Here is a 13209-nt window from a genome sequence, read left to right as displayed (position 1 = left end):
TGATAAAAAGGAAACACTGAAAAAATATTACAGATTAGAGAAAAGGAAACACGACAAATAAATGCAATAAATTCAATCCTAGATTGAACTCTGGAATAGAAAAAAGACATTTGCGTGAAAACTGATCAAATTAGAATAAAGCCTGTAGTTTAGTTAATAGTTTTGTACAAATGTTAGTTTTTTAGTTCTGACAAATGAACCATGGTTATATAAGATGTTAAAATTTGGGGAACCTGGGTAAAGTGTATAATGGAACTGTTTTTACTATCACTGTAACTCTTCTATTAATCTAAAATTATTTCAAAATCAAATAATATTAAACTCAAAGGATTCAATCGGTTCAAAATGAATTCTCAATATTTCACGGGCATAGAAAGCATACATATATATATAATTATTATTATTTCTACATCCTAATGACTATGACAGCACATGACATTTACCAAAAAACCAAACCAAACCCGGTGCCATTGAGTCGATTCTGACTCATAGCAACCCTACAGGACACAGTAGAACTGCCCCATAGGGTTTCCAAGGAGTGCCTCGTGGATTTGAACTGCTGACCTTTTGGTTAGCAGCTGAGCTCTTAACCACTATGCTACCAGGGTTTCCTCATGATATTTTGTACTCAATAAATATTTATTAAAGAATGATTATTGTATGGTGATTTTTATTACTATAAGCCAACTCTTTCAATCATAACTTAAATGATAAAATACACATTATCATTAACAGTATGGAAATTGAAACTCAGTTTAATAAAATTGCTAAGAATACCATAAACTAGAGAGTTCCAAGGCTGGGATTAAATTAAGTTCAGTCTGACTTCAAACTTCTGTTCTTTTCTGTGCACAATACTACTTGCTCTAGCCCAGAGTTCAGTTTTCCTTTCTTGAACTTCATCCTGTTGGCATCTGACATTCATTAGGGCCCCAAAAGACAAAAGATTCAAGAAAGGTCATGTTCCCATAAGGAAGGAAAGGAAGAGGGGCGAAGGTGAGCACAGAACACCTGGGGGAAATACAAGTGCCATTCCCTTTGACTGGCCCTGAGGACAGAAGTGGCACACCTGGGAATAAATCTCCTAAAGTAAGGACTGGGAACATGGCCAACCCATATAGTCACATCTGACACAGAAAAGACGGCAGTGGCCTGGATGCAACTCCAGCCATTAATGGCTCATTCAGGACAGGGAGTAAGACTTCCTTGTTCCTCTTCTGGCTCTTGTGACAATAAATCCAGAGCTCTTCAACTGCTCAAGGACATGCACAAAGTATAAGGTGTCAAGCAGAGCTCAGCAAGGCAGATCTCCCTGCTGGATACAGGTAAGACTCCTCACCAAGAGGCAGGAGCCCCTCTCCAGGTTAAATTGCTCAACTGAACAAGGTTTGCACATGGTTTGCTGGGAACCATAATTCTATTCCTATAAACATGCTGGGCAGATCTCGGCAGTTGCTCTTCCCGGGCCTCTGTTTCCCCTACCTGCGTCAGGATAAGTGAGATCTGTGGCTAGAAGAACACCGAGATTTACAATTAACCAGGTTTTTTTTCCAATTCTGTCCCCTAAAGTTTTCTGGGCCAGGTAAATTCCAGGGTTTGGAATCTCAATAGTGTATATATATATATATCTTCCTCTAGGTCTTGATTTTTAACTCAGGGAAGACTTGCCTCAGTGGAGTGCATGGGACGGAGGACATCAGGAGCACTAAATCTTTGGGACAATTCTATGGGAATAGAAGGCCTAGAATACCAGATTCCCGTTCTCATGGATAGTCATATGATTAGCAAAGGGTACTCCTGTGGAAGTTTTAGAGGGATGGCAAGGAGCCTATGGGTAGGCCATGGGCCACCAACTTCTGCAATGTCTCTCACACTATAGCCAGGGGGCCATCTCTTTTCCCCCTCAGTAGTTTCCAGATATCCTCCAGGAAACACAGTAGATTCTTTCATCACTCCTCCCTCCTCCTTCCCAGTCCTTCTCCACCAGAAGCATGCACTACACATCTGTCATGAAATGGAGCTTCTAGTGAAAGTGCAGTTGTGACTAAAGGGAGGGCAGTCTCTGAGAAAATAATGCTGATGATGAAAGGAAACTCCACAAAGAATGAACTTTATGAAATTCATGTATTCATGCATCCAGTCAGTCAAAACAGACATTAACAGCTTATTTGGGGCCTGCATTAGGCTTCTTATAAAGATGAGTAAGGCAGTTCCTGCTCTGACAGAGATTACAGATTAGCCTGGGAAATTCAAATGTAAATAGATAATTGAAGTACCTGAATAATTAAAATATTTTTTTAAAAATATAGGAAAAAAGAGATGACTAATTCCATCTGGAAATATCACACAAGAGGAAGATCTGAGTTATGAGGATGAGAAGAAAGAAGTCAGCCAAATGAAAGAAAGGGCATGTGCAAGCAGAGGTGGTGTGAAGTCCAAAGGCAGAGACAGAAAAGAACTGAGTTTCTCAGTAAATGGTAAGAAGCTCAGCACTGAAGGAGAGGAAGGTAGATGGAAGGTGGGGAACCAAATATGACACTTAAAGGATAAGTTATGTTCATATTAAAAGCCTTGTTGAAAAAAATGTTTTAATTACAGATTTTTCTGATCATGATTTTGAGTGCAGGCTCTGCCATTTACTCCCCGTGTAAATAATTACAAAGTTCCTTAATTACAAAAGTACGTATCTGCTCTAGATTTCACTTTATTTATCTTAAATATGGTGAGGATAATACTGGTGTTTAAATAATACAGTTGTGGGAACAAAATGAGAGAATGAATATAAAGCACAAATAATTCTATTACCTACTCAGTAAATGTTGCCAACTACTCATCATTATTACGACAATCATTGACTTCATTTTTATTATTAGTGTTTATTGCTATTACATAACAAAAATAGCTCACTGTAGAGAATCTGGAAATCCAAAAGTTAAAAATAATAAATCTTTTTTTTACCGCTTGAAAATGATCACTTGTAGAATTTTGCATATACTGTCTTTTTATGCATACATACATCTACAAAATTGGAATGCTATCATACATGTGCAGTATTGTGTTTGATTTTTTCATTTAATATCATACGGTGAGTATTACACTACAACATTAAGTGATCTTAAAAAATTACTTAAATGATTACATGATGTTTTCTTAAATGCATGCTTCATAGATGAACCATTCGTCTATCTATAATGATTATTTCCAATTTATCACTATAATGGTGGGCACGAACAAACTTACACATAAAATCATTCCCTCTATCTCTTCTACTAGAAGTTCCTGAATCAAAATGTATGAGTGTTTAAGGATCTTCATATAATTCTGCTAAATTGCTTTTCTGTATTACCTTTTTATTTATTTTTATTACTAGCAGAGTGATGTTCATATGCTTATTGGCTATTGGCAATTTTGTATGTGTGTGTGAATATTTGTGTACTCCAATATTCTCTCCGGGAGGCTGTGTTTTTTCTAAGTGATTTATATGGCTCTTTACATATATGAGGTAGACAGACACATTATTATTTGTTGCCATTATTGCAGATATTTTCTCTAGTTTGTCATTTATGTTTCTGTTTTGTTTATGGGTTGTTTCATGTCATAAATATTTTATTCTTAATAATTTGTGTTTCTTCATCTAAATGAAAGTACTGTAATGCATTTCACTGTGGTTAATATAGAAAATATAAAACACAAAGAATACATGTAAACAGTTGTAATCGCACCACTAAGATATTAACAATTAAATGTATGCTTCATACGTGAGTCATTCATCTATTAATGATACATTCATTTAATGATATATAATTTAATTAAAAAAAAAACTCATTGCTGTCCAGTTGATTCCGACTCATAGCGACCCTATAGGACAGAGAAGAACTGTACCATAGGGTTTCCAAAGAGTGGCTGGTGAATTCAAACTGCCGACCCTTTGGTTAGCTGCAGTAGTTCTCATCCACTGTGCCACCACGGCTCCAGTCATATATAACAGACTTTTTAAAATACATTCATTTAAATAAACAATGATACAGTCATTAAAAATATGTTTTTACATTGAACATAATATTTTGTAGCATACGTTATCAATTTAGTAAAGTATATTGAATATTTCCTCATGCCATTTAATATTCTTCCATTACATACTTTTAAATGATTGCATAACATTTCACAGTACAGATACAGTATAAATTCTTTAACCAAGCTTTTATTTTTATATAATTAGGTTGTCCTTTTTTGTTGTTGTTATTTTTTTCCAATTATTCCATTATAAATAAAGCTGAGAGGGGAATTCCAGTAGGTAAAATTTGTACATAATCTTAAATTGTAGATATGGAATTGCTAGTTCAGAGTCTGGATACATACTGTGAAATCCAATTATTTGAACCCACTGTGTTTGAATGTTTATGTCCTTTCACTTTTACTCAGAATAAGTATTATTTTACAAAAATGTAAAAGACAAAATAATCTCCTTTTAAAATTTTTGTATTTGCTTTCTCATGACTTTGAACTTTCATATATTTCATAGACATGTTCATGCATGTTTTAGCCACTTTCATTTCTGATTTTGTGAATCGAACGACTATATATTTACCTAATTTTCACTTGGAAAATCTCTAAGAATCTCTTGTCATCTACCTTATAGACATGTTCCTCATTTTTAATTTATCTTTTAATTCACTATTTTGGGTTTTTAATATTCAAATTTATTTAAGTTTTATACGGTGAAATCAATGAATCTTTTCTTTAATGAATTCTGCTTCGGAATACAGGCTGAATCCTTACCAGGATTAGGTGATGTCAATATTTTGTTTATTTTGCCCACTCTGATAGACGTGTACTGGTATCATTGTGGTTTTAATATGCATTTCCCTAATGGCAAACGACTGTGAACATTTTTTCACGTACTTACTTGCCACTTGCCATCTGCATAATCTCTTAAAGGAAATGTCTTCTTCGTGTCTTTTGCCCATTTCTAACTGGATTGTTGTTGTTTTTTTGTTTTTGTTTTGCTGGTGAGTTTTGAGAATTCTTTAGATAGTCTAGATTACTAGCCTTTGGTTTGATATATAGTTTACAAATATTTTATTCCACACTGTAGCTTTTTCATATTTTTCAAAAAACCTCTTGCAGAGCAAAAGCTTTTAATTTTGAAGTTGCATAATTTATCAGTTTTTCCTTTTATGAATTACAGTTTTGATGTCAAGTCTAAGAACTCTATCTAGACTTAGATTCCAAAGATTTTCTCCTGTGTTTTTTCTAGAAGTTTTACATTTTACATTTAGGTTCATTAATTTGAGTTAATTTTTGCATAAGGCGTGCGAGTTAGGTCAAGGTTCATTTTTTTCCCTGTGGACAGATTAGTGCTCCAGCAACATTTGTTGAAAAGGCTATCTTTCCCCCATTGAACTGCTTTTGGACCTTTGTAAACAATCAGTTGAGCATATATGTTTATGAGTCTCTTTCTGGGTTCTCTATTCTGTTCCACTGATCTATGTATTAGATAATGATTACTGTACTATATAATAAATCTTTACATCAGGTAGATTGATTATTCCCACTTCATTGGCAAATGGTTAAGCACTCCACTACTAGCCAAAAGTTTAGTGATTCGAACGCACACAGAGGCACCTTGGAAAGCAGGTTTTGGCAATCTGCTTCCAAAAGGTCACAATCTTAAAACCCTATGTACACAGTTCTACTGTAGACGCATGGGATGCCATGAGTCAGTATTGACTGGACAGCGACTAACAACAACAATTCTTCTTTTTAAAAATTGTTTTTGCTATTCTAGTTCCTTCGCCATTCCATATAAATTTTAAAATAATCTTATCTATAGATATCTACAAAAATCTTGATGGAATTTTACTAGGAATTGCCTTAAACTTGTATATCTATTTGGGCAGAATTAACATCTTTACTATGGTTAATCTTTTAATCCATGAATATAATATGTCTCTCAACTTATTTAGATATTTGATTTCTTTCATCAGTGCTGTGTAGTTTTCAGCCTACAAGTCCTGTACTTGTTTTGTTAGATTTACACCTATGCATTTCTTTTTTTAAGTGATTATAAATGGTAATATATTTTTAATTTGGTGTCCATATATTCATTGCCAGTATATTAAAAATACAATTCATTTTTGTAGGTTGACATAGTAACCTGTGACCTTGCTGAACTCACATACTAGATCTAGGAGATTTTCTTTGTTTGTTTTGAGTTTGGTTTTTTTGTTTGTTTTTAATAGATTCCTTGGGATTTTTACATAAATAATCATGTTTTCTGCAAACAGGGGCAGTTTTATTTCTTCCTTTCCAATCTGTATGCTTTTTTGTTTGAGTTTTAAAAATTAAAATTTACTGTTTATAAAGTTGAATTATTTACTTCTTCTCTCTCTCTCTGTTTTTATTTTTTTTATTGTGGTGAAAATATACACAAAAAACATTCATCGATACAACAATTTGTATAATACAGTGACACTGATTATATTTTTCATGTTGTGGAACAATTATCACTAGCCTTTTCCAAATTATTCCATAACCATAAACATACACTCAATGCCCCTAAGCAAAAACTCTCCCTTTTCCCCTCCTTTCCACTCCTGGTAATCACTGATAATTTTTGGTTTCTACATATTTGCTTATTTCATATAAGAGAGATCATATAGTTTTTGCCTTTTGCAACTGACTTATTTCACCCAGCATAATGCAGGAAGCAACAAGAGAAGATGGAAGGAATACAAAGACTCACTGTACCAAAAAGAATGGGTTGACGTTCAACCATTTCAGGAGATAGCATATGATCAAGAACTGATGGTACTGAAGGAAGAAGTCCAACCAGCATTGAAGGCATTGGTGAAAAACAAGGCTCCAGGAATTGATGGAATACCAATTGAGATGTTTCAACAAACAAATGCAACACTAGAAGAGCTCACTCATCATTGCCAGAAAATTTGGAAGACAGCTACCTGGACAACCTACTGGAAGACATCCATATCTGTGCCCATTCCAAAGAAAGGTGATCCAACAGAATGTAGAAATTATCAAACAATATCATTAATATCATGCACAAGTAAAATTTTGCTGGAGATAATTCAAAAACAGTTGCAGCAGTACATTGACTGAGAACTTCCAAGAAATTCAAGCCAGATTCAGAAGACATGGAATGAGGGATATCACTGCTGATGTCAGATGAATCTTGGCTGAAAGCAGAGAATACAAGAAAGACGTTTACCTGTTTTTTTGACTATGCAAAGGTATTCAGCTGTGTAGATCATAACAAATTATGGATAACACTGCAAAGAATGGGAATATAAGAGCACTTAATTGTGCCCATGAGGAACCTGTACACAGACTAAGAGGTGGTTGTTAGAAGAGAACAAGGGGATACTCCAAGTTTTAAAATCAGGAAAGGTATGAGTTAGGGTTGTATCCTTTAATCATACTTATTCAATTTGTATGCTGAGCAAAAAATCTGCGAAGCTGGATTATATGAAGAAGAATGTGGCATCAGGATTGGTGTAAGACTCATTAAAAACCTGTGATACGCAGATGACACAACCTTGCGACATCATGATAAATGGACAAAATATTGAAGTTTTCAAGGATTTCATTTTACTTGAATCCATAATCAACACCCAGGGGAACAGCAGTCAAGAAATCAAACAATGGACTGCATTAGGCAAATCAGATGCAAAATACCTCTTTAACTCATTTAAAACCAAAGATGTCACCTTGAGGACTATCATGGATTGAACTGTGTCCCCAAAAAATATGTGTATCAACTGGCTAGGCCATGATTCTCAGTATTGTGTGATTTCCACCATTTTGTCATCTGATGTGATTTTCCTATGTGTTGTAAATTCTACCTCTATGATGTTGATGAGACAGGATTAGTGGCAGTTATGTTAATGAGGCAGGACTCAATCTACAAGACTAGATTGTGCTTGAGCCAATCTATTTTGAGATACAAAAAAAAGAAGTGAGCAGAGAGACATGGGGACCTTATATCACCAAGAAAGCAGAGCCAGAAGCAGAGCACGTCCTTTGGACCTAGGGCTCCTGCGTGGAGAAGCTCCTAAACCAAGGGAAGATTGATGACAAGCACCTTCCTCCAGAGCTGACAGAGAGAGAAAGCCTTCCCCTGGAGGTGGCAACCTGAATTTGGACTTGTAGCCTACTAGACTGTGCCAGAATAAATTTCACTTTGTTAAAGCCATCCACTTGTGGTATTTCTGTTATAGCAGCACTAGATAACTAAGACAAGGACTAAGGTGTGCTTGACTTAAGCCATGGTATTTTCAGTCACCTCATATGTATGCAAAAGAAGGACAATGAATAACGAAAAAAGAAGAATTGATGCATCTAAATTATGGTATTGGTAAAGAATATTGAGTATATCATGGACTGCCAGAAGAAAGAACAAATCTGTCTTGGAAGAACTACAGCCAGAGTGATCCTTAGAAGTGAGGATGGCAAGACTTCATCTCATGTACTTTGGACACATCATCAGGAGGGACCAGTCCCTGGAGAAGGACATCATGCTTGGTTAAGTACAGGGGAAGCTAAAAAGAGGAAAACCCTCAACAAGATGGATGAGATAGTGGCTGAAACAATGGGCTCAAACATATCAACAATTGTGAGGATGGTGTAGGACCTGGTAGTGTTTTGTTCTGTTGTCTGTAGGGTCACTATGAGTCGAATTTGACTTGACAGCACCTAACAATAACTAACAAAAAGTTTCCAAGGTTCATTCATGTTGTGGCATACATCAGGACTTCATTTCTCCTTATGTCTGAGCAATATTTCATTGTATAGATATATCACATTTTGTTTATCCATTCATCTGTTGATGGACACTTCGTTTGTTTCCACCTTTTGGCGATTTTGAAAAGTGCTGCAATGACCTTTGCTGTACAGGTTTCTATTTGCATTCCCGCATGCACTTCTTTGGGGTCTATACCTAAAATTGGGATTTCTGGATCATATGGTAGTTCTATGTTCAACTTTTTTAGGATCGCCAAACCATTTTACACAGTATCTCTACCATTTTACATTCCCACCAGCAATGGATCAGGGTTCTAATTTCTCCACAATTACAATTATCTTATGTATTAACGACTTAGTCCTCATATCAAGGCAGAACAATTGAATGAAGCATAGTTTAATAAAAATCAGAAAGACTTTGGCATCCAACAGATGTGGTTTGGGTTCATAATCAGCCATGTAACTGCTGTTCTTTAACTTCTCTGAGCCCAATTTCCTTACCGATACAACTGAGATATGAGGACCTAAACCATGCAGTAGAATATGTAAACTATCTGTCATGTAGGTAGTCCTTAATACATGTTAGCTCTTCTCTCCTCTCTCAAATTTGAACAAGGCAAGAAACACTCATAAAGAGTAGGAAAATTATTAAATTCATTAGCCTGCATTTTAAGTGTAAATATCTTTTTAAAGTTTTTATAAATTCACATGTCTGTATTATTTAGTGAAATCATGATCAATGGGGCATGTTTCTAAAATTTTAGCTATTTTCAGGAATATGACTGTCTTCCAAAATGTGTCTTTTGGTAGTTCCTTCAGGAACTGAGTAGCTCACGTTTCTGACTTTGCATGGCTTTTCTGTACATGTAAAAGCCAAATAGAGAAATACCAATTCCTTCATAAGCTGATCCAGACCCATCCCAGAGATTAGGTTCTACCATTCTTCTTTATGTCTTTATTCCTAGAAAACGCAAGGCCCTTCCTCTTCCAACTGAGATAGTGACTTTTTCTCTCTCCTTGACACTGAGACGAAATCTGAACAACAAATCCAGAATCTGACTCTTTCAATCAAGAATCTCTCTCCATGTTCATAGCTGAGCACTTATGCCTATACGTATGACTGGAGGAAATGGGACAAGAGTAAGTGACTTTATCCTTATGAGCTTCTCTTCCCTACCTACTGAAATACAGTCATTACTCTTCATGACATTTCTGGTCTTTTACCTCATCACTCTGACAGGAAATAGCCTCATCATTCTGGTTACCTTGACTGACCCCATGTTGCACAGTCCCATGTACTTCTTCCTTAGGAATTTGTCCTTCTTAGAGATTGTCTTCAACCTAGTCATTGTACCCAAGATGCTGGGAACTCTGCTTGCCCGAGACACAAGCATCTCCTTCCTTGGCTGTGCTACTCAGATGTACTTCTTCTTCTTCTTTGGGGTGGATGAATGCGCCCTCCTGGCCACCATGGCATATGACCGCTATGTAGCCATTTGCGACCCGCTGCACTACCCAATCATCATGAACCAAAGGACCTGTGCCAAACTGGCTGCTGCCTCCTGGTTTCCAGGCTTTCCTGTAGGTATTGTGCAGACCATGTGGCTCTTCAGCTTTCCATTCTGTGGCACCAACAAGGTGAACCACTTCTTCTGTGACAGCCCACCTGTCCTAAGTCTGGTCTGTGCAAACACAGCAATGTTTGAGATCTATGCCATCATTGGAACTATTCTGTTTGTCATGATACCCTGCATGCTGATCCTATGCTCCTATACTTGCATAGCTGCTGCCATCCTTAAGATTCCCTCAGCAAAAGGGAAGCGAAAAGCCTTCTCTACCTGTTCATCCCACCTCCTTGTTGTCTCCCTTTTCTATGTATCCTTAAGCCTCACCTACTTTCGACCTAAGTCTAATAATTCCCCTGAGAGCAAGAAGCTGCTGTCATTGTCACATACTGTTGTGACTCCCATGTTGAACCCCATCATCTATAGCCTGAGAAATAATGAGGTGAAGAATGCCCTCAGCCAGAACTTCCACAAGGCTATCAACCTCAGAAACTGCATTCTATAGACATAAAGAGGTAAGACTAGAGTCTACTGAATGAGAAACAATCAGTTTCATGCTTGGGATTCCTCTCTACCTCTTTTCACACCTCCATTGGGAAGAAATTCAGCTGCTGAAACAGCTATTGGAAAGCTCAGTGGAGAGAACAAAGCACAGAAGTAGTTTAGAGCTATCACTACCACCTCCCAAATTCCTCTTCCTATCCATTCTCAACTTACATTCAGTTTTTTTCTGGTGCAATTGGCATTTGACACTTCTATAGCCAGGTCACTTTAGATGTTCACTTTCCTAAAGTGCATCTGCATGATAGACATTGTGGACAGTATGAAATTGCTTGTAATTTGAACTTGGGAACACACATAATGAAAGAGAGAAAAATCCATTAAAATCATCTTATCACTTTCTCTTTTTCTGGGCAAATCTGACTTCATTCACCAGACAGAAAAATCTATGATCCCTCTCAATGTATAGCTCTGCTCTCTGTCTTATTTCAGTTCTCATGCCCTTGAGGCAAAGCTGGTTCTTTAAAATGTATTTAGTGTAGATACAGAAAAGTGGATCAAAAATCCTCATACATTCATTTTGATAACCCCAATAATTATTTCCTTTCCTGCATCAATTTCTCCCAGGAAGACAACCTAAGCTTCCATGGACTCTCTGTCTCGTTTTCAGGTTCTCCTGCCTTATTTAAGTGATTTTATAATCATGGTACTTCTTCCTCCAAAGCTTACAAAGACACACTGACACTAATATAGGTCTTCTTTAACAACAGCAAGAGTCTTGATTATTGTTTATAACTTCATATTACTCCTTTTTGTGGATATACCATAGTTTAACCTATTTTTTGCTTTTACAAATCATGCTGTAGAGAACAGCCTTATGCATATGTATTTTTACGTTTTTACCAGTGTATCTGACAGTTGGAAAACTAGCAGCTGAATTTCTTGGGTAAAGGATAAAAACATAGGAAATTTTGCTATATATTAGCAATTTATCTCCAACATGATTGTGCCATTTTGTATTACCACCAAAAACCCACTGCTACTGAGTTGATTTCAACTCAGAGCGACCCTACAGGACAGAGTAGAACCATCGGGTTTCCAAGGCTATAAATCTTTACGGAAGCATACGGAAGCATACTTCCACATCTTTTTCCCCACAGAGCAGCTGGGAGGTTCCAAATGCTGACATTTTAGTTAGCAGCCAGGTGCTTTAACCACTGCGCTACCAGGGCTTCTTGTTTTGCCACAGCTTATCAATAACACTTGTCATCAAATATTTGTAATTTTTAAATATACTAGGTAAAAACAATAGCTCTATGAAATTTTAATTTTAATGAAATACATTTTGAAGAAAAAGGAAGGAATAGGTAAGTTATGGAAAGTATACATTTCATCCAAACTTCTGAGTTCATAGTTCATTTGATTATCAGTTGATGATACCATTGGTATGCTATTTTCTCTTCTTGAAAAGCTTTTTTCACCTTTATTTTAACCAAATCCATTTCATTTTTCAAGATCCATCTGTGATCCACCAACCCTCATAAACTAACCTCTCTTTTATGCATTCATTTCAAGTTTAACAATACCCAGATGCCTTTGAGCTGATTCTGACTCATGGCGACCCATGTGTGTCAGAGAAGAACTGTGCTCCACATGGTTTTCAATGGCTGATTTTTTGGAAGTAGATTGCTAGACATTTTTTCTGAGATGCCTCTGGGTAGACTTGAACTTACAACCTTTTGGTTAGCAGTCAAGCATATTAACCATTTGTACCACCCACAGACTCTATTTAACAATAGATAAATTACATGCATACCATTCTGTAATTATTTTTACATGTTTATCTTCTCCAATGTACCTTTCACTCTTTGAAAATAAAAACTGCACATTTTTCTGTTATAATATTACATACATATTCCTGAAGACCTTATGTTCTATAAAACTCTACACTAAAAATATTATGGGGTCAAAACTATAGAGATGGTGAAAAGATCCATGGTTGCCAGGGGCCCAGGAGGAGGAGGGATGAATCGGTGGAGCAAAAGAGAATTTTAGGGCAGTGAAACTATTATGTATGATACTGTAATGGTGAACATATGACATTATGCATTTGTCAAAACCCATAGGACTGTACAACATAAAGAGTTAACTAATGTATATTATGGATTTTAGTTAATTCTAACGTTATCAATATTGGTTAATCAATTGTAACAAATGTACCACAGCAATGAAGGATGCTAATAACAGGAGAGACAGTATGCAGGGAGAGGGAGATGTATAGGAACTCGCCATACTTTCTGCACAATATTTCTTTAAACCTCAACGGCTCTAAAAAGTAGTCTCTCTCTTTCTCTGTATATATATATATATATATATATATATA

General features: G+C 36.2%; 1 protein-coding gene across 1 annotated transcript; it reads left to right on the top strand.

Moving 5' to 3' along the window:
* The first annotated feature begins 8910 nt into the window (after window positions 1-8910).
* Window positions 8911-10830, top strand: LOC101342967 (olfactory receptor 10A2-like). The gene has a single exon (XM_004389096.2). It carries the CDS (start codon window positions 9865-9867, stop codon window positions 10828-10830), a length of 966 nt encoding a protein of 321 aa, XP_004389153.1. The 5' UTR covers window positions 8911-9864.
* The last annotated feature ends 2379 nt before the right edge of the window (window positions 10831-13209 follow it).

The sequence above is a fragment of the Trichechus manatus genome, unplaced genomic scaffold (genome assembly GCF_000243295.1).
Source record: "Trichechus manatus latirostris isolate Lorelei unplaced genomic scaffold, TriManLat1.0 scaffold00232, whole genome shotgun sequence".
Lineage (NCBI taxonomy): Eukaryota > Metazoa > Chordata > Mammalia > Sirenia > Trichechidae > Trichechus > Trichechus manatus.
This window is presented reverse-complemented; position numbering and strand designations above follow the sequence as displayed.

Excerpts from the sequence above, each read along its gene's own strand:
- LOC101342967 (XM_004389096.2), top strand. The coding sequence starts at position 9,865 with ATGCCTATACGTATGACTGGAGGAAATGGGACAAGAGTAAGTGACTTT.